The following is a 19,706-nucleotide window of genomic DNA, read 5'->3' as shown; positions in this document are numbered from 1 at the left end:
CATCTACTTGCATGTTCTCTCTTTCTCTTTCAAATTTCCCCCACAAAACATGATTAAAAGAAGATACAGATGGATGGCATTTTCCTTATGAAACATGTCCAGCAGTGACAGACTTTCATTACAGCTTGCTTCTTAAAGAACAATGACAACAGCCCATCATTTGATGCACAGCCTGTTTCTCAAGTTTAGCAGCTTTTACTTTTCCATTGAAAAAAAAGAAAAACTTGAATTTAACATTTTTACTTTAATGAAGTTTGGATGCAAATCTCCTGCTTTGTACACAGCCCCTACTCTTTAGGACTTCCCTGGTGAAGAGAGAAAAATCAGAGACAGCTTGGGCAAGAACTCAAGGGGAATGTTTTGTTATTAAGTTCACACAGCATTGGCTCAGGGTGGATTTAATATGATTTTAAGGACAGAAAACATCTGCTTTAATGAAATGCAAAGCTAAAGAACATATTTAAAGATTAGTCAGCCCCAATAAGATTACATTCTAAAAGCCACTTAAAATATTCTGGACTGGACAGGCTTTACTGGATACAGTATCATTTTCTTGGATCTTATTTATAATTTTAAGGTAAATCCTTAAGCTTGTGTTTTAATAGAAATCTATTTTTACTTTTGCTTTAGAGATAGTGATGTTTATGTTCCTAACCCATCAAACTGCTTGCTGGCCTCAAAGAAGATAGGCTGAATAGGGGCTATGAAAATGTCTCAGTAGAAAAGAGGCTCATGGGGCAGTAAGTCCTGTGAAGATAAGATGGAATACTTAAAAAATAAAAAGAGCAAGCAAGAAAGAAATGGAAGGGACAGAAAAACCCTGCATTAGTGCCTGCAGAGCTCTCACAAGGCTTTTTAAAAAAAGTCTGCAGCTAACTGTTAGTGGAACTTATTTTTATTCCAGTAATTCCAAAGGAAATTGCACTGTCATAAACCCATCAAGTTTTGATACCAACTGGTCAAAATGGAGCACTTAGACTCTTCATCTCGCCAGTGTATTTAGGGAATCATTTTGCCATGGCTGTATGAGGCTGTTTCTATTCCAAGTCACAAAAACCCAGTATCAAGTTGTGGCATCATAGGTGAAATATATTTCCCTTCTCAGCTCAGCCAGAGATTCTGAACTGTCACAAACAACTTTTGCATGTAACCCCTTCCCAGTTGACTACTGAAAAGTAAAATTAAGCTGAATTAAAAATTTTAAAACCTCCACACTGAAGAAAAGGGGACCTTTGATGTGAACTGAAAGAACCTCTTTCTATTTTGCAGCAAAAAAAAATCCACAAAACCAAATAACAAACTCGCTCCCCTAAAAAAGCCACAAAACCTAACATATTGTGCCAAGCCCAAGCATCTTGATTCAAGCAAATATGTTTTATTATTGAACATGTATTAAGCTATTAAATATAGAACTCTAATATAAGCTCTATAAAATAAGCTGTTATGCAACGAATAGTGCAAAGCAATCTTGGAGGCATCCAGAGCTACTTTGTTGCTTCCAAACAAACAAAAGAGATACTATTTTTAGATTCTTGGTCTAGTCCTGTTCCCTTCTCTCACCCTTATCCACTCAGAAGCAGGAACAAGCTAAAATGTTAAAATGTTGTTAACTGAATCTGATTCCTCTGGATTTTCAAATGACACACTTTTGTTGGTTGTGTGTGCATCTCGGTTTTGAGAGTTTTTTTTTTTTTTTGAAACATAGCTTTAATTTGAAATATTGTTTCAGACCACCTCAGATCTATTTCTGCAGCAAAGCTGATACTTGATACTTTGGAAAGGCCCATTTCCATGCACAGCTCCCATGGTTCTTAGGAGAAACATGCCCTTGCCTTGTTTCCTTGCTCTTTCCTTTGTTTTTTGTTGTTTTTTTTTTTTTTTTTTTTTTTTTTTTTTGGTTTTTTTTTTTTTTTTGTTTTTGTTTTTTGTTTGTTTGTTTGGGGGTTTTTTTGTTAGGTTTTTTTTTCTTTTTTTTTTTTTTTTTCATTGAAAGCTGCAGCTGCCCTGCAGAGCTGGGACCTGTAGGGGGGTGCACGGTGGGGCAGCCTTCATCCCACCTCGCATCCTCAGCTGGCAGCACACAGGGATGGCTAACAGGAGGCTCCTGGGGATAAACCTTGCTCTGAGTAAATGAGAGATGCTGTGTAGACACAGTGGCAACCTGGCTTCAGAGTTAAAATCTCACTGTACAATGGAAAGCAACAGGTGGCAGAGCCCTGCAAACCCCAGCACAAAAGCACCACCCACGGAGGGACCTGAGGAACATGAGCCCAAGTGACACATGCAGAAGTGGCTCAATGATTTTCTCACAGAGGAAACAAGGACATGAAGATTCTAAATCCCATTAGCATTAAAGTTTGGGAAACAGAGCAAAGAGCATGTACGTACCGTTTAGGAAATCACGCTGTGTGTCCAGGACCTGGTTGATGTCCTGTACCCAAGCTTGTTTAATTTCTGGATTAGCTGCCTGCAAAATGACTCTCTCTGATGTTTCCCGGCTCATTAGAGCAAACTTGCAGGGATCATTGTCCACATTTTCTTCAATGATAAGGTAGTTCATCTGAAACAAGCCAAGGTAAGCATTTTACAGGGAGCACGAGCTAACATTACACAAGAATCAAACCTGTTGTGAAATGTTCCTGAAAATAATTAAGTGCAATAACAACCTGTTAGATCATAATAAGAAGAATTTGTCTCATCTAGATACACCCAGATAAATCTAAATCTTAAATACGGTGCTTAATAAAGTTCTGACAGATGTACCAGACATCCACCCGTCTTGTCTTGAATTACAACTTCTATTTTAAGTAACACAGAACCTGACTGATGTCCTTTAAATTTACTGAAACCCATAAATAGAACAAAAATGTTCCTATTAATATGTTAATAAAGTCTATCATTTCTTCAATTTAAAGAAGTGTTTATATTTCTTGTCCTCTGATAAGAAACTCTCAGTCATTAGAGCATTTTAAAAATGGAATAGGCTGTGCACAGGGATGTAATGAAACAAAGAGCAATTCTCCTGTGATGCTCCAACAGATCTTATTTCTAGCAGATTAGATCTGTGTGTAATCACTTCACTTGACTGTAGTCACAGATACTCTTTCTGGAAATCATATGGATGGGAATTTTGGCTGCTGTCCTGCCCTTGGGAGGCTTCTGTTTTAAGTGTAATCATAACTTTAGCTTTTCCTGAGATACTAAGAGTAGTAAACAAGAGTAAGTTGGCATAGCCTCCCAAAAAAACAAGAGAGGGAGAGTCTTCACAAGCAGACAGCTCTGAAGACTAAGGCAGTAATGTCCCCTAGAAGAAATCCATCTCTAATTGCTCTGAGTATCTGTCAAGGTATGGAAATCCACTCCACATCAGAATATTGTCCAGCATTCAAACTGGAAGATGGAATTAGCATCTTTCTTTGCTCCTGAGGGTCCCTGTGAAGTTCAGTGACAAGCAGGAACTCCCCTGACATGAGGACACGGAAAGGACAAGGACATAGACACACAGGTGGGCCTGGACAGTGCTCTTGCTCCTGATCTGAGCTGATTTTCCTCTGGTTGATAGCCAAACCAATTCTGGTATGACTCCAGGTAAAAGATGTGTAGAGTTCCTAATCCCCTCTTTGTGTCTCAGGGAGATGCATTCATCAAGGCTTCCACTTTGGTATTTTGAGAGCCTGAAAGGTATCCAACTGAGCAGCATCTGAGAAGGGATGTGCCATTTCTCAACACTAAGGACCTGATTGTGTAAAAAATAATTCTTTCTAATGCAGGACAAGATGCTGAAGCTTCTGTCACAGTTAGAGTGTGACAGAGCTCAGAGAACAATATCTGTGAGTCCCATCTCACTGACAGACCAGAACAGCTGCATTTGAAGTCAGGTGCACGCTTTGCTCTGTGGCTGTGACAGAGAAAGAAATGGGATCTGTGGTGCTGGCTCAGGTGGAGATGCTCAGAGCCCAGGGAGGCAGGGGATGCTCCTGCCCCACTGACAGCCACAGCTCTTCCCTCTGGGAAACAGATAAATGCAAAAGCACTGAGAAGCTCAAGTGGGGCTGGAAGGGAGGGTGTGAGAGCTGCTGGCACACTGACTCCATGCTGAGGTGGGGGAGACACACATGGAGCCACAGGGGATCCCACACTTGCAGGAGACACTCAACAGGAGAATGAGCTGTTTGCCAAGCAGAAGAACAGGGGCTGGAAAATTATCACACAAAAATTTTAAACTCAGGCAGTGGGACAGCATTCCTTTTGTAGGCTGTGTAACTAGAAAAGCAACTCATACCCTTGAGACAAGCTAATTTTATTAACATTAGGAGAGATTTATTTTTCTCTCTTTATCTACAATATTCAATTCAGGAATTGTTTCCTGCAGATAAAAGCCTCATTGTTATATATACAATAAACTGAAGTAAAAATGATTCATACTATTTCCATCTCCAATTTTAATAATGTTTTAAATCAGCAAAAAAGATAAAATCAAAGCTGATAATCTAAATGAAGATGATTGTTTATTTGTACACTTTGGGTTTTCCCTTTATGGCCTATTATTTGGTTAGAAACTATAAAATACACTGACTTGCAAATGGATATAGGCTTTTCAGTAAATGCTGCTGTTTCCATCAGCCAAGAAGACAACCTCATTTCAGTAAATATGCTGTTTACTGTAAATTTGTTTAGTTATATATGTTAATATGCATTATTTCAACTGATAGTGTTCTCTTCTATTTCATATTAATGCACCATTTAAGACTTAGAGCAAACACAATACGTTCCCCCATGTCTCTTAACCTGTATCTTTGAAAAGGAAATCAATGCCAGACTGGTTTCTCAGCTTTGAACGACCCAGAAATTCAAATGAATCAGTGATTTTGCTCTTTCTGCAGGCACAGCAAAGGCTGTTCTACCAGGAGATGTGCAGCACTCATTCACTTTCACTGACAGGTTAACTTTTTATTTGTTAAACAAAGAAGTATTTCCACTGGTTACTTTTAGCTTTTACTTTTAGCCCCAGCCCCATAATCTGGACAGATTATTTAAAACCAAAATTATTTTTTCAAAACTCTCTTTATAGTTTATCTGGTTTTGTAATTTCTCACAGCTGTATTTTTAGAATTATGTGTGGTTTTTTTTGTCTTTGAAACATTCTTGCAAAATCCAAATTTGTACTAAGAGCCCTCACCCAAATTAGGGAGAGTATTTCCAGAAATATTGTATTAAAGGCTTGGTACTGCCTTATAGTTTGGCCTAAAATGACTGTTTTGGATACTGTACCTTCGTTTACCTCTTATGATCATGCATAAAAGCAACTATTGTAAATGTCATTTGACTACTGTACCTACATTTACCTTTTATGATCATGCATAAGAGCAACTATTTTAAACGTCCTTTGATTACTGCAGGTTTTAGCAGTAGCAATATTTGCTAATTCAGAGCTATGAATGATAAAGGATCTGCTCTGGCTGTGTTCCTTGTAAAAATTACCCAATAAATTTAGACACCCAGTGGTCTAGAGATGGTCTTAAGCAGCTTCTGATCCACTGAAAGGTAAATGCATATGTTTTTTGCACACTGCTGTCCCCTATGACAGATTGAACCTTCCATGGCCACCAAACAGAATATGCTTCTCCCTCTGCATTTCTTACCTTTATGCTCTTCTTGAACATGTAGCCAGGAGTTAGAGATCCTTTTCTAAGGAGCTCACTGAAGATAACTATTTGCTCAAAGAGAAACACCCTGCGCTCCTTGGGCCGGGACTGCACCCCGGAATCCTGCTCCGTCACGTAGAAGGTGTCCTGCTGCAGCAGCTTGCCTTGAGCTGTCAGCTTGCCCTGGGAAGCAGACAAGGCACCAACATCACAAACCCTGACCCACTGTGATCCCACAAGGTGATATGCTCTATTTCATGCAGCCCAAGTTTTCCAGGCAGCCCTGCATTCACGAGACGCATCATATTCCCTCTGAGTTACCAAAGCAGCAATCCTGTAAATGGTGACCTCAGCTGAAGACAAACAACAGAGGTTTTCCTTGCTCTCATTGCAACTGAGTATATAAAACCAACAGCAAGCCTTTTTGTACACTTAATTCCAAATCCTGTCCCCATTAAGTTACTGTGGTGCTCCAGCCAAGAGCTCTCTGTTATGCCCTAAGCCAGCAGTCACTGACACAGCACCTCTGAATGTGCAAAGGCCAGGACCTACCTGTTTGCAGTGCATAAGACACTAAGACAAATCTTAATTAATTTTGGAGATAAGGCCTCTCCCCAAAGCCTATACTGGCTTATTTACCAGCCACAAGCTGCACCCTGTGGGGCTGTAACTCCCAAGTTCCCTCCTGGATGTTGCTGAAGCTGTTAACATGTTAATAATGCCAGGTGACCTTACTAATAGGCAGGGCAAGTTGCTTCATCACTTATTTTGCTGTAGTAATAGATATAATAAGTCTCATTAAGGCTTGCAGAAGCTTTTACAGACCTCACATTTTGAAGAAACAATATGAATTGTGACAAGTTTAGAGTGAGAGGTGTGTCAGTTCCCCACCTTTGAAACCTCACCAAAGCATGCAGCTCAGCACTGCAGAAGAACAAGCCCTAGATAAGTAGCTTGAGTAGCTTGTAGAGACAATCATATAAAGAGAAAGTGATTTTCCTTGCCTAGTTATTATTAGAAGGAGAATGCAAATGCATACCTCAAAGCCTTGCAGGCGACCCAGGTTCATCATGTCATTGCAACGTTTTGGTACAAGGCACATTAATTCCACTGCTTTCTGTTGAGGAAAAGGGATGCTGCATTATTACAAGGGAACCAGAGGGCTCCTGAAAGCACAGTGCCAAAGAATGAAGTTCAATAGCACGATTGCTGTGCTCATGGCAAGGCCCTCATAAATAGATGTCTAAAAGAGGATGGTGCAGGACGAAAATGCAGGACTGCGCCATCATCTTTTAGTTCTGATTTATCTAAGAGAAATACCACATTTAGAATACCAGCAGGATCTTCATCTATTGTTAAAGGAATACTGGGGTTTTCATTTCTCCACACAGAGTCCCGTTAGCCCTATTGTCCAGGGCATGAAAATGTACCTCTATCTCGGAGCACTCCAAACCAGCTTTTTCACTGTACCTCAGGAAGTCCTGGAGAAAGCAGAAAGGTTTGCATTAAGGCACTTCAGGAAAGAGAGAACAAAAGGCACCAGTTTGAAAAGGAAAAAAGCATATTCAGCATGTGATTTTCTGAGAAGAAACTTGCTAATATTAATAAATTCATCTTCAGAGATTGCTGAATGTCATAACCACTTTAGAAATATGGAAAAGGGGTGTGGATGGTTGTTGAGAAGATCACAGAAAAAAGGCAAAGCTGGGGTTAGACCTTGGGATTGCTTATTTGGTCCCTGTCTTAAGCCACAAGACCACACAAACACACACACATGAAGATTTTTCTTTTCCTTTTGGCATTTTGGGGAACACAATGCTGAGCCTTTGCTAGTGTGCAATTCCCAAACCTGGGCTGATGGCAGCCTGCTGGGGTACAGTCCAAAACAGAGGAGAAACCAGCTCAGAGCCCTGGTGCTGCTGGAGATTACAGGGTGGGTGCCTGATTTTAGATATTGGCCTCAGACCCCTCAGGAGGAATTTTCTAAAGTGCTGAGTAATTGCCACTATGGGTAAGTCAGCATAAATCAGAGTGGTCAGGCTCCTTGGGAAAAAATTGTGAGCTCCCCAAATTTTAAGACAACAGAATATTTTGAAAATAAGATTCTTCAGCTTATTTGAAGGCAGATATTCAGAAATGGAGGCTAGAGCATTTACTAGAAGCAGGCCATTCAGCACCTAAGACAGACTTTAGCAGTACACTTGTATCTTTGTATCTTTGTTCCAATTAAAAAAAAATTTAAGTTTGCTCTGAAACTTCAGAGGAAGAAAAGTCCTATTTGAAGTGTACTCTTCTATAAAAAAAATTCAAAAGAAAGTAAAAAAAAAAAATCTGTTTACTATTCTAAATTCTAAAAAAAATCTGTTTACTATCCATCACTCACACAGATGTGGCCTCCTGCTCTCTGGACACTTTCCACAGGCCTCTGTCACTGCATGCCCAGAGAGCAGACCTCTTTTCTCCTCGTTTGATGTATTTAGTCCCAGTTAAGTCTAAGGCTGATTTAAAATAACAGCATCTAGTGCAACATGCACACTAAAGTTAAATCCAAACTGTATTTTTTCACTCACCTTGAGAAGAAGCTGGTATTTAGTTATTCTTTGAATGGGTTTAATCAAAAAGTCACTGATGGTCAGCCGTTGGCTTATTTCCTGCTGAACCTCCTAAAAAAAGAGGATTAAAAACAGTTGCAAACAATCACAGAGTAAGACAGACAACATGATAAAACGTCTCAGCAGAGACTTATTTCTACTGCAAATTGGTTTGTTCTTAATCTTTTGTTTGCAAGAGGGAATTTCTGAGGATTTAAAAATCTGGCATACCCTATTTAGGCAAGGCCTGGGTAGAAGCTGTGACTGAGCTGGGAGGAGTTGGGAAGCTCAGGATCCCTCCTGCTCTGAGCTGGGCTGAGGGTCACCCTCCCCACTGCAGTGGGGATTAGCTCACCAGTGAGCCCTGCAGAACATCCTTCCCTTGTTAAACAAGCTGCTTTCACATTACTTTTGAAATGTGTCTAGTCCTGAAGGCCTCTTGAAACAGACAGAGTTACTGGGGATTTATGAGAGGCACCACCCAGCTCCAACAGCTTTCACCTCCCCTGTTGTTTGTACACTACTGATTTAAAAGTCTTGTTTTACTTGGAACAGAAATTAGTGCATTCCTGGTACTCTGAGGGCCACACACAGTTAGTGCTGAATTAAATATTTATTAGAAATTCACAATATGAGAATTTGAAAGCAGTTAAATAATAACACTTTCTCCGTACAGCAGAGACCTCAGCACCACGTGCAGCATCAAAATCTTCAGGAGTCTGCTTCAGGCAAACCCCACAGGTTACAGAACAGTCTCCTTGACCTGGACTCAGAGCAGTAAGTAGTAATAATGTACAATGAGCTGTGCTTACCTCAAAGTAGGTTTCATACTCAGCTACGATATACTCAGAGCGGGGCTTGTTTTGGCAATACACCACGTACATGTGCAATCGCCGCTCCTGTGAAGGCAAGAGGCACAGCACCCAGTGAGGTAATGGCTACCCTTCTGGTATTAAAAAGTGGCAGAAAGTTGCTAGGATATTCTCCTTGGTCTTCCTTATTTTTGGTTTAATCAAAGATTTAGTTTGCTAAAGCAGGAAATAAAATCGGTAACTGGTTCTGTTCTCCACATCTGCACTTAGGTAAGGGGAGCTTCCTGGATTGTGGCCAGTGGGAGATGTTATACCCACACTGACAGGTCTGAAATTTCCTCTAGAGTTAAGCTTTGGCTAACATCACAAGAACGTAAGAACATGTAAATTATAGCAGTTGGTAAGTACCTGCCATAATTGTATTTTGGCAGATGTCCTTGACCACATCAATTTTGCCCCCCAAGTAAGTTGTCTGCAAGAGACAATGATTAATGCCTTTGTGCAATCCAGATGCCCTCTGAAAATGTGTAACTATAGGGAAACTTTGTTTAAATTCAGTTTAGACACATAAAATTAGGGAGTCAACACAAACAGGTATTTTTGAAAAGAAGCCATCACACCCTAAAAGGCAATTGTAGGAGATAGAGGAAACAAAACAAAACTTACATGCTTAATAAAAAGCTGTGCTAAACGCTCAGGTTCTTGAAGACATTTTTCCAGTTCACCCAGGAAAAAGCTAAAAGAAAGGATATGAACACTTCAGAACACTTCTTCAGGTCATCCCAGCAGCAAACTAGTCATCCTTCAGATGTAACAGTGGCATTTTAACTCCAGCATTCAATAATAAATTAAAAGGTAAGCTTGGCTTCAGCCCTTAATGGTGGGATTTCTAAATCATGAGATGAGAGCTGTGAAATGTGGAGGTCTTGTTTTTCAAACTGTCTGCTCTTCTTTACTATGACAGTGGTTTCAATTTTCAGAAAGTGCTGATCACTATCTAATTCCAAGAGTTGCTTTCCTTCACTGAGAACCCCCAAAGTAAAACCCTCCCATATACCAAAATGCTTGTGAAAGCTCAGCTTATGAAAACTTCAGCTTTACCAGGAGTTCTCAGTTGCATGAGCAGATTTAGAGTACTGGTCAACATGAAAGAGATTGCTCTATGTTTCCACCTGAAAAAATGAATCAACATGATTTTCTGGTGGAGTTATGGTATGTTCTATTTCCCACCGGTTTTAATTTCATAATAAGTCACAATATCTAATTTATAATAGTCACAGTAATTTATAAACACCATCTCCATCTTGACATGCAGCTTCAGGGAGGCCACTCATTCTAGCTCAAATGCCCTTATCAAGAATATTCTGGGATTCCTCTAAGTGAGCTAAAAACTTCAGAAACACTGCTAGACTTTTCTATCTGGTAGGCAAATCCAGACAATCATCCTGTCCACGATCTTCATCATTTTCATTTCAGGATTTCAGTCTCAAATGCCTCCACAGATTTGCAACAGTAGTCAGATTTTGTGAGAGGACACGCTTTCTGATCCTAAGAAATCCCAGAACTTCAAAAAATGATGCAAATTGGACAGATGTCCCAATTAAAAATCTCCATTGCTACCATTAGATACAGCTGCTTCCATAACCCAATCCTCTATAAATGCTACATTCATCTGCATTTAAATAGACTTCTTGACCCAGATATACAGAGCTAAAAATAGGGAATCTTTCCATTTGTGTTACAGAAAACTCCTATCCTCACACTTAATCAAGGAATGGCACTGGTAAACACATTCCATTTTCTGGTATCAACATAAAGTGAAGCTTTCTCTGACATTTTTTAGTTTGTGCTCACAAGGTCATCTGTCAGAACATAAGGACAGGCCCAGGCCATGGGATGAGCACCTATGGGACACATGGCAGGAAGGACACTGTGCTTCCTGGGTGAGGGAAATGTCCAGAGCTGAAGGAAGGTCCAGCCCAATGCCCATTGTTCAAGTCTGTACATGCATGCTCAAAGTTTAGTTATTTGGAGCTGCAGAGAATTTCTGAGTGGCAGAATTGAAATGATGGCCCTACTGTCCATAAGCAAGACATGGTTCACAAAGTTACATGGGAAATGGCCCAGGGCTTGTGTTTCCATCAGCTTTTCAAAATCTACTTCTAAGGAATGTAGTTCCCAACTCAGCTAAAAGCATCAACATGGCCAAAGCCAGGGCTTTCAGGTGAGAAGGACCTAGAAGCAATTTGCATTTTATCACCTTTCTAGCCAAGCACCACTGGTATGGTCAGCCTTTGTGATCCCATCAGCTGCATGTGAAGATGTTGCTGAGACACATCTTAAAAGAGAAACTAAACCAAAAACTTACTCTTTGTGCCAGTCATAGATCTGGTGAATATTGCCAAATACAATCTTGTCTTTCCCTTTCATATCTTCAGAAACTCCTTTTTCTTCCATCCTCTTCATGAAGCCCTTTAGGATTAAGGATCACTGATTCAGTAAAGGACTCATTTGAAGGGGGAGCACAATTACATTCTTTTTCTTTTTTAAAGAAGCAAAAGTTTAATGCCAGGATTTTTTTACATTGAAAATGCTGAAAATATCTTTCATATAATTTCAAACCAGAAACCTAAGTAGATACTTTAAATTACACAGTTTGCTTAAAAGAAAACTTTAAATGATCTGTTTAGAATATCTGCAACACTTACACAAAACATTATTAGATGTAATTGAAGTGACGAGTGCAATTTTAAGATAAAAGTTAAACAAAGTAGTTTGTCAAGCTCTTGGCTTCTCTGGTAAGAGGAGGAAATCAGACTCTATAGAGTCTATAGACTGTACAGAGTTCTTCCATTCATCACCACAAGTATCTTGTGGGAGCACAAAGCCAAGCAGTAAGTTTAGAGTCACAAGAAGGATTCCTCACACCTCCTGAGAGTTTCTTTTGTAAGTCTTTGGAGCATGACAGCCCTGTCAGGTTTGCCAGTGGTGCATACATAACACAAATGTTTTCAAGTTTGGAAGCTGTTGAAAATCGCTGTTAGACAGACTGATAATTCTCTCTGGACTAGTGAGTGCCACTAGTGAATCACATGGCTCCAGTTCTGAGTTCTTGCTGGGGAAAAAACTGAACCCTGCACTGAGTTAGATGTGACAGGTGATCCCTAGGGATCAGCCAAATCTCTGCAAGTTGAAGCTTTAAAAAGAAAACTGTTTTTAATGCAAAACCCCCTCAAACTCTCTTTTATTTCAGGCTTTTTTTGCAAAACAATAATCTACAGGACACACATGCACCTCAGCACAGTTCCAGGCCCAGCTTCTGGAAAGGTACTCAGACACAGGACCTAATTCCAGGTGCAAATTCAAGGAAAGTATGTGTTACCATTACCCAATATGATGGGAAGAAAAACATGAAATAAGTGGTAGGGTCATAAGTTAATTTTCCACCAATGCCTCCAAAGCTGCATTACAGCAAAAAGAGTTTGTCACAAGTAGGGTAGCCAAGAAAAACCTTTGCACACTGGAATTGAACCTAAAATACAGCATTTGCTAGATGGAAACAAAAATAGTTTCCAAAGGCATTTCTTCTTGTTTCTGTCAACATGAGAAGGGGACCATGGAAGCAGACTGCAAAATAAAGCAGTTTGTTTCTCCTGCTGTATTTTTTGTTGTCACTTGTCAGCATGGTGCTTTTTAGTGGGAAAACATTTTGCATAGCAGGGTTTGCTTCAGCTCACCTCCACAACAATTCCCAAGTCTTTGACGTAGTCTTTTTCAGTCTGCACCAGCTCATTTAGGACAAACCTAAATTAAAACAGAACACACAAGTATTTGACCATATTCCTTGATGTTACCATTTGCTCCTTTACCACATACAGCCTCATCATAAAACCCCATCATCATCCAGATCACATAACACAAGTCACCCTTCACTCAGAGCTCAGTGGAATGTAACAGACAAAAACATCACATGCCAGCTCAGAGTAGTTTCAAATCTCTTAACCATTCTTCCCTGCTATCCCTCTTCCCCGCCATGTTCCAGGATGGAGCAAGAGCAGCAGCACAAACAGCTGCCAGTACCTTAAATTACTCCTCCCTGATCTCCTCTTCCCATCCTCTCTGCAGCTCCCCTGAGAATGATGGGCACGTGTCCTGACCCATTTTCCACCAAGTTTTGCCCAAGATTCATCAATTAAGTATCAGTTTGGAAGTTTCAAACACTTGGAAAAGAAATCCCTCTCCTGTCATAGCTAAGAGTTTAATCTTTTGGAGCAGGTAATCTATGTGTGGGTGTCAAATGTTTTAACTCTGATTTCAGAGCTAATAACCCCAGGTAGGGGAGTCATCTGATGAAGGCCTGATGCCTGCAAACAACAGCAAGCTAAAAAAAGCCCCTCCTTTGTAACTCAAATGGACTAATCACATTATGTTCTTTTGAGGATAATTAAAAAAAGTTACAGCTTGCTGCAGACAGTTTGTCTCTCAATTATGCCAATACATAGATTTGGCATATGACAAATAAACTCCATCTGTCCTCAAGTTTGGTATGGCAGTAGTAACAAGGCTAACAAGACAGAGGAGTGCTTTCATGTATGATATTGCTCTGTCCACATCAGTCACTAGACTGACCCACTTGAACTGATAGGGCTGAGGGCTAACAGTGCTAAGATAAAGTCTGGAGAGGAAAAAACCAATCAGACTGGCATTGCAAGGAGAGATTTAGTTAGGAGAGGCTACTGAGAAAATAAATCCTGCTCCTGCTACGCTTGCAACATGTCCCTTGCTCAGACAAAGCAGAGGCAACACTTTGGCCATGTGGCAGAAAAAAGTCAAACAGCTTCTTGTTGGTCTGAGAGTGAAATCCAGCCCCCTTGGCAGCAGGCAGGGCTGGCAGCAGCCACACCAGACCCTTGTGCTCTCTGGAGCACCGTGCCAAGTTGTGCCCGGGCAGCAAACACGTGTGAGGCAAGAGGCTGCTCTTTCCCAGAGCACATGGCCTGAGCAGCGTGTGCTGCACAGCCCCTCGGGCTGCCTGACCCACCGTGCCCTTGGGACAGGCTCCACAGTCCCCTCTGCCCCTGGGACAGGCTCCACAGTCCCCTCTGCCCCTGGGACAGGCTCCACAGTCCCCTCTGCCCCTGGGACAGGCTCCACAGTCCCCTCTGCCCTTGGGACAGGCTCCACAGTCCCCTCTGCCCAGAGAGGAAGGCCAGGAGGGGGCCTTCCAGCTGGCACCACCCCTGTTTGCACTGCTCCCAACAGGCACAGAGAGCTGCGGAGGGAATGGGATCCACCTACAAGGTTACTGCAAGGATCACCCTGCCAAGTTCTACTCTAAAAATGAAGCAGCAGGTACTTCTAGTATATAACACTGCAGGACATGCAGGCAGGTGTGTGTTTATTAAAAATGAGGTTTCTGGTGAACTGACAAAACCTGCCAATTATTCACACCTCTACTACCATTCAGGGTCTGCACCTCCACTGCTTACTTTAAATTCAGCACCAGGGCTCCCTCTGCTCCTCTATTCTTACCAAGCAAGAAAATCAGCCTTGACCATCTCTATTCATTCTCTGAAGCCTATCTGATGCAGCACCTTAGAGGTACTCCCAAATTTAAGGTTTCTAAGTTGCACGTAGGTAAAAATTCAAGTTCACTCATTTCCTGCTCTGATAGCAGGGGGCAAGGGCAGGGAGCTATTTGCAAAGTTCCCTGGTCACCAGCAGGCATTGAGTACACAGCTGTATTTAAACTGACATGAACAGGATTTCTGACTGAGTCTGGATAGCAGGATATCTTGGAAACTCTGTATTAGACCTATACTGAACAATGACACTCAATAAACCTATTGTCTCACAGAAATGCAGCAATCAGGCCTGGTGGAATAAGGAGCTTCCTCACACCAGGGCTAACTGCTGGCATGGATGTGCTGCCAGGAACATTGCTGCCCATCCCTGTGCAAGGGTTCAGCTGCTGTTTTGTGGGGATTGGAGGGTCACAGCTCGAGCTGGGAGATCAGCTGCCTCACATGACTATGGAATTAAACTCAGCAAGCTGCAGGGACACAGAACACAGACACAAAGGAGCTGGAGGGAGACAGATGTCTTGTGCTGAAAGCCACTAGCAGGTGCTCCTAAACATCCTGGTGGTTAGGAATTCTGGCAGCTACTAATTGCATGTAATAGGCTGCCAGTCCCCTGCCAGAAGCGTTCCTGTAGCTGAGCTTACAGTGGCAGAGGTCTCTTCACTAAAACTGCAACCCGCACTTAGCTGCCAGCCACCTCATTAATGAACTGCTACCAGAGGAACTCCAGATGATCCTGCAATACTGAGGAGCTTCTAGGGAACAGCCACGGGCAGAGGTTCCCTGCAGGAAGGTTGACAGCTGCCTTGTGGAAAACTTCTGCCATTTGAGACATATCCAGGACTGTCATGTCCTTGTCTGCTGCTGGGAGTTGCTGCAGTCCCTCACTGTATCCCTTCTCTGGCTTCCTGCAACAAACTGCAGGAGCAAATGATGGCTTTCACAGACCTGTGACACTTTGCTCCTACTTCATCTCCTACTCTTAACCACCTCCTTGCTCTCCCTGACTTGGCACCTCTCCCAAATGGGGTGCTCTTCTTCCACCTCTCACCACATTGCCATGAGAGCTGTATGGAACATCACTTTTCCCCTCAATCTACCATTTAATTAGATCATTGCAGTTACTGTTAGTGTAAGAGGTGATACAAAGAGAACAGCCACCTCAGCTTTCTTTCATATAATTGTTGATCCTGTTGCTCCAATTCTCTGTGTTCTTCAGCTGAACACACATTTAAGAAATGCTTTAATCATTATGGGCTTTGAAGGAAAAATCATTATTTTTCTTAAATTTAGGGGGTGTACAGCTAATTTTAAAAAACAACTTTCATGAGCTGTCACCACTTCTTTTTTCTCTCATTACCATGAACATGAGGGTTTCCCAAATGGAACTTTCTTTGCAGTGGCAGGTTTCTACCATAGATGCATCTGAATCCTGTCCCTTCCTTTCCTAATAAAGAGGGCAAAAATATCTCTTTCAAAAAGTCCTAGAGGGATTCTCTGTTCTTTTTCTCAAAGGTAGCTAATAAGGTCAACCTCATATCCCCCCTCTGAGAGCTGATTTCACCTCTGGCAATGCAGTAATTACCAATGCAAACATCTCAGTAATACCTGTTGAGCTCTTTGCAGACTTTTACATAAAAAGATATTTGCTATCTGGTGTAAAAGCCGTACATTTTAGAATGATGATGAACTTCCTGTGTGTGGAAGTGCTTTTATGAAGTGTTTTTACATGTTAAGAAAAACAGGAATGAAGCAGAACACGGTTTTACTCTCAGTTTCATGGTCCGTTACTGACTACAAAGTACTCCTGGAGTGCTGCTGTGTGTCCTCCTGGGGCACATATTTTGGAAAGAACCAGTAACACAACTTACATCCTGCCTCTCATAGCTTTGGCTTTTTGTTCCTCCTCAAGGTTTCGTGGGGGAGTTGAAGGCGTCATTCCTTCATTCAAGCAGCCAGTGGCATCTTTTAAGCCTCCTCGGTAAGATCCTCCTTCAAGGGTCTAAAAAAACCCCAAAGAACAATAGAATAAACATTCTCCTTGAACTTCAGCATCAGTATTCAAGTCAGTTCTGCAACCAACTCTACAAAGCATTCAGAAATAGTCTCCTGCAGAATTTCATAAAACACAACCAAACTAGTTTTAGGTTGATGTAGGACCCCACAAAAAAAAAAAAAGTGGAGTTGTCATCCTCTTGTTAGAAGGTGGAAAAAGATGTTCCAGTAGATCTGAGAAAAAAACTTCTTCCAAGTTATTTCAAATCAACCTGGAAATATCCTGATGTCTCAATCAGGACCATTGTTAGGCAACATGCGGCTAAAAGCTCCTCTGCCAAAAGCTGAATGGGAGATTCTTGTAACAAAATAAAATACGAAATAGAAATAGATGGAGACATAGTAAGGTTCTACAATAATTAATGTTTGCCCCAAATCCCTTGAAAGTAGTTGTAATAGTCTAATAGACTGCATGTGGGGGAGAGAAAATAAAATATCACAAAAAAAATATGTCTGACTGGATTAATGAAATACTTTTCAGTTTGTTAGTCTCTCAATGGAATAAAACTATTTTAAGTGAATTTTCTGGGAACAGTCTTCTTGGTTTCCCATGCCACAAAGAGCTCCTTTACCACTCACGCCTTATCAAGCACGCTGTAAACACTGACTCTTTCACGTACCAACATCTCAAACTGAGAAAATACCAAAGTCCTCTGGAATGATTCACTAGGTAAAGATTCTTGCTCAGAGCTGCAGTAATTTAATGATCACTGTGGGGATTTTTAGATTTTTTTTTACTCTCTTCATCATTCCAGTAGATGTAAGGAAATAAACCTTTGTAGGCTCATCATATCCCTGCTTGTTAATTATGTTGAACTTGTTCAGATAAAGTACTTAGCTAATTTTAGGGGTCCTGGGATATGTAGAAAAAGGTGTAGCTTTGATATTAACATTGTTGAACTGCACTGGGAAAACTTAAAAGGAGCCAAGATATGACAGAGGATTTACTCCTTGTCCACCAGACATGGGGATCAGACAGTGAGAACACGCGATATGAAATTTCTGAACAAATTAATCCCAGAGCATTTTTATTGCTTATTCCACTCCCTGCAAGAAAGAGTTGACAAGGCAGATTAAAAGTGACACATGAATCTTTGTAAAATTAAAGCACAGCTGTGATACTTCAAGCAGTTCTACTCTTTAGAGAGTCTTTTCATCGAAACCAGAACACCAAACAAATTCACATTGGGTAGTAAAACCCCTGTGCCTCAGAACACACTTAAAAACAAACAAAACATCCCACTGTGTAACATATTTGAATACTAACAAGACCCCAGAAATTGCACAGTACAGCAGCTTATGCTCTGCAAAGCCCAGTCCAGAAGTGACTTTTGACCATGCAGTGCAGAGCCTGTGTGAGATGCAGACTTCATCTCACGGGGGAATAAAATATTGGACACTACTGGGAAGCAGAGCACATAGGGTTAATAAAAGCAGAGCAGATGAAGGTAGAAAGCAAGGAAACCAGAACAAGAGGTAGCCTTTAAAGCCCTTCCTTGGAGTCACATTGGGCCTGTTGTGCACACAGTTTTCACAACACTAAACTTACCAGCTTAGTTTTGACCAACTTTTCTATTGCACTGACAAGATCCGCAGCAGTTGGGACATCAGAGGAACTCTGTCGAGCAGCTAGCAAAGAAGAGGACTGCAAGACAGCAGGTGGCAAAGGAAAAGCAAGTTAGCAGGATGAGAAGGGAGAAGGAAACCAGGTGGTCAGTGAAGAAGCTCCTGAGACAGGAGAAGGAACGTGGAAGGGGAGTGGAGGGCGAGAGGGACGCATGCAGGCCAGGTGAGCGAGTGCTGCTGTGTCAGACAAGCATGGAATTGCCATCCACTTCTGGCTGCACATCTCCCTGCAGCAGCTCCAAGGCTGGAGCCAGGGAATAGCATCAAAGAACTGAAGTTCATTTACAAACAGGTTACAATTCTCTTAAAGCTGGTTCCTCCTTCTAAGGCCATCTACGGTCTTACAGGCTCCAGAAAATTGATTTTCTTACTGCAAATATAAGAAATTACCCCCTCCCCCATACATGCATATTTGATAAAAGCAGTTAAGCACAAGATACACATGGCATTTCAGGCAGTAGGGGAGGGAGGCAGGGGGGAACAAATCATCCCCCATCCTTTCCTCACAGATCAATTGCAACTCCAAATGAACTTAAGATGACATCTCCCGCTCAAGCAACTTCAGTCATCTAAAACTTTTCTGTACCCTCTCTGCAACCACTGGAGACAAAACATCCCTACATGTCCCACCCCTCCTGGGTACCTGGCACAGGAGGGCAGAAAAACTCTGTTTTAGTTTAAGGTTTTTGCTGTATAATGCAAAATCACCCCTTTATTGCTGTCCTCAGAAACCTGTCTGAACACCCAACACTTGATAGCTACAGGAATTGGGATTTATCAGCTCACCTGCATACACATTTCTTCTGAAGGCAATGCAAGCTCTGACTAAAACTACAAGCCCTTGGACAACCTCCTTTTGTTGTCAGGCTGACACAGACTAAAGCATGGCTAAATTTTTATAAATTATGAAAAAGCTTATTCATCCCTCAGCTGCTTAATGAAAGCATTGTGGAGGGCAGCTATTTCAGTGAAGTCACTGTGCAGGTGCCAGCAAACACCCATCTGAGATTCAGCAGTGCTGGGGAGGGAGATGGGGGAATGGGATGGCAGGAATTAGGCAGCTGGCCACCCTTTTTCAGCAGCCCTTTGGGGAGGCTGCTCCTGTTGAGTGACACATGCCCAGTACAAGGAAAAAAAAAAGCAAAGGAGATTAATCCTAACCAGAAGCCTTGTGACAGAACAGAAACATGAACACACTGCTACTCATCAAGTTGTCTCACAAATGATACATCTAATCAACAGTTCTAATTGCAACAACAACAAAAACTACAGGTAATCAGGCTGGTAATTGAGGAATTAGGCTGGTAATGAAGGAATCTCATACTAATGTAAAAACTCAGCCTGCCTGTTTCACCTGCAATGCAGACAGATGTGTCTAGGGGAAAAAAAAGACTG

The 19,706-nt window shown here is 41.5% G+C and overlaps 1 protein-coding gene across 8 annotated transcripts in view; it reads right to left on the bottom strand.

The window, feature by feature from the left end:
- KALRN (kalirin RhoGEF kinase) overlaps positions 1-19,706 on the bottom strand; it is a 462,312-nt gene that overhangs the window by 31,046 nt on the left and 411,560 nt on the right. For 6 of the 8 annotated variants that reach the window (XM_058028572.1, XM_058028573.1, XM_058028575.1 and 3 more), the window contains 11 exons: positions 18,235-18,330; positions 16,502-16,632; positions 12,786-12,852; positions 11,417-11,520; positions 9,715-9,784; positions 9,049-9,135; positions 8,216-8,308; positions 7,076-7,126; positions 6,685-6,762; positions 5,643-5,828; positions 2,389-2,560 (listed from right to left, as the gene is read on the bottom strand). In XM_058028572.1, the coding sequence (XP_057884555.1) occupies positions 2,389-2,560; positions 5,643-5,828; positions 6,685-6,762; positions 7,076-7,126; positions 8,216-8,308; positions 9,049-9,135; positions 9,715-9,784; positions 11,417-11,520; positions 12,786-12,852; positions 16,502-16,632; positions 18,235-18,330 (1,135 nt within the window). The remainder of the gene's footprint in view (positions 1-2,388; positions 2,561-5,642; positions 5,829-6,684; positions 6,763-7,075; positions 7,127-8,215; positions 8,309-9,048; positions 9,136-9,714; positions 9,785-11,416; positions 11,521-12,785; positions 12,853-16,501; positions 16,633-18,234; positions 18,331-19,706) is intronic. The other 2 variants (XM_058028576.1, XM_058028579.1) reach the window with 1 other exon arrangement.

This window comes from Melospiza georgiana, chromosome 7 (genome assembly GCF_028018845.1).
Source record: "Melospiza georgiana isolate bMelGeo1 chromosome 7, bMelGeo1.pri, whole genome shotgun sequence".
Taxonomy (NCBI): Eukaryota; Metazoa; Chordata; class Aves; order Passeriformes; family Passerellidae; genus Melospiza; species Melospiza georgiana.
This window is presented reverse-complemented; position numbering and strand designations above follow the sequence as displayed.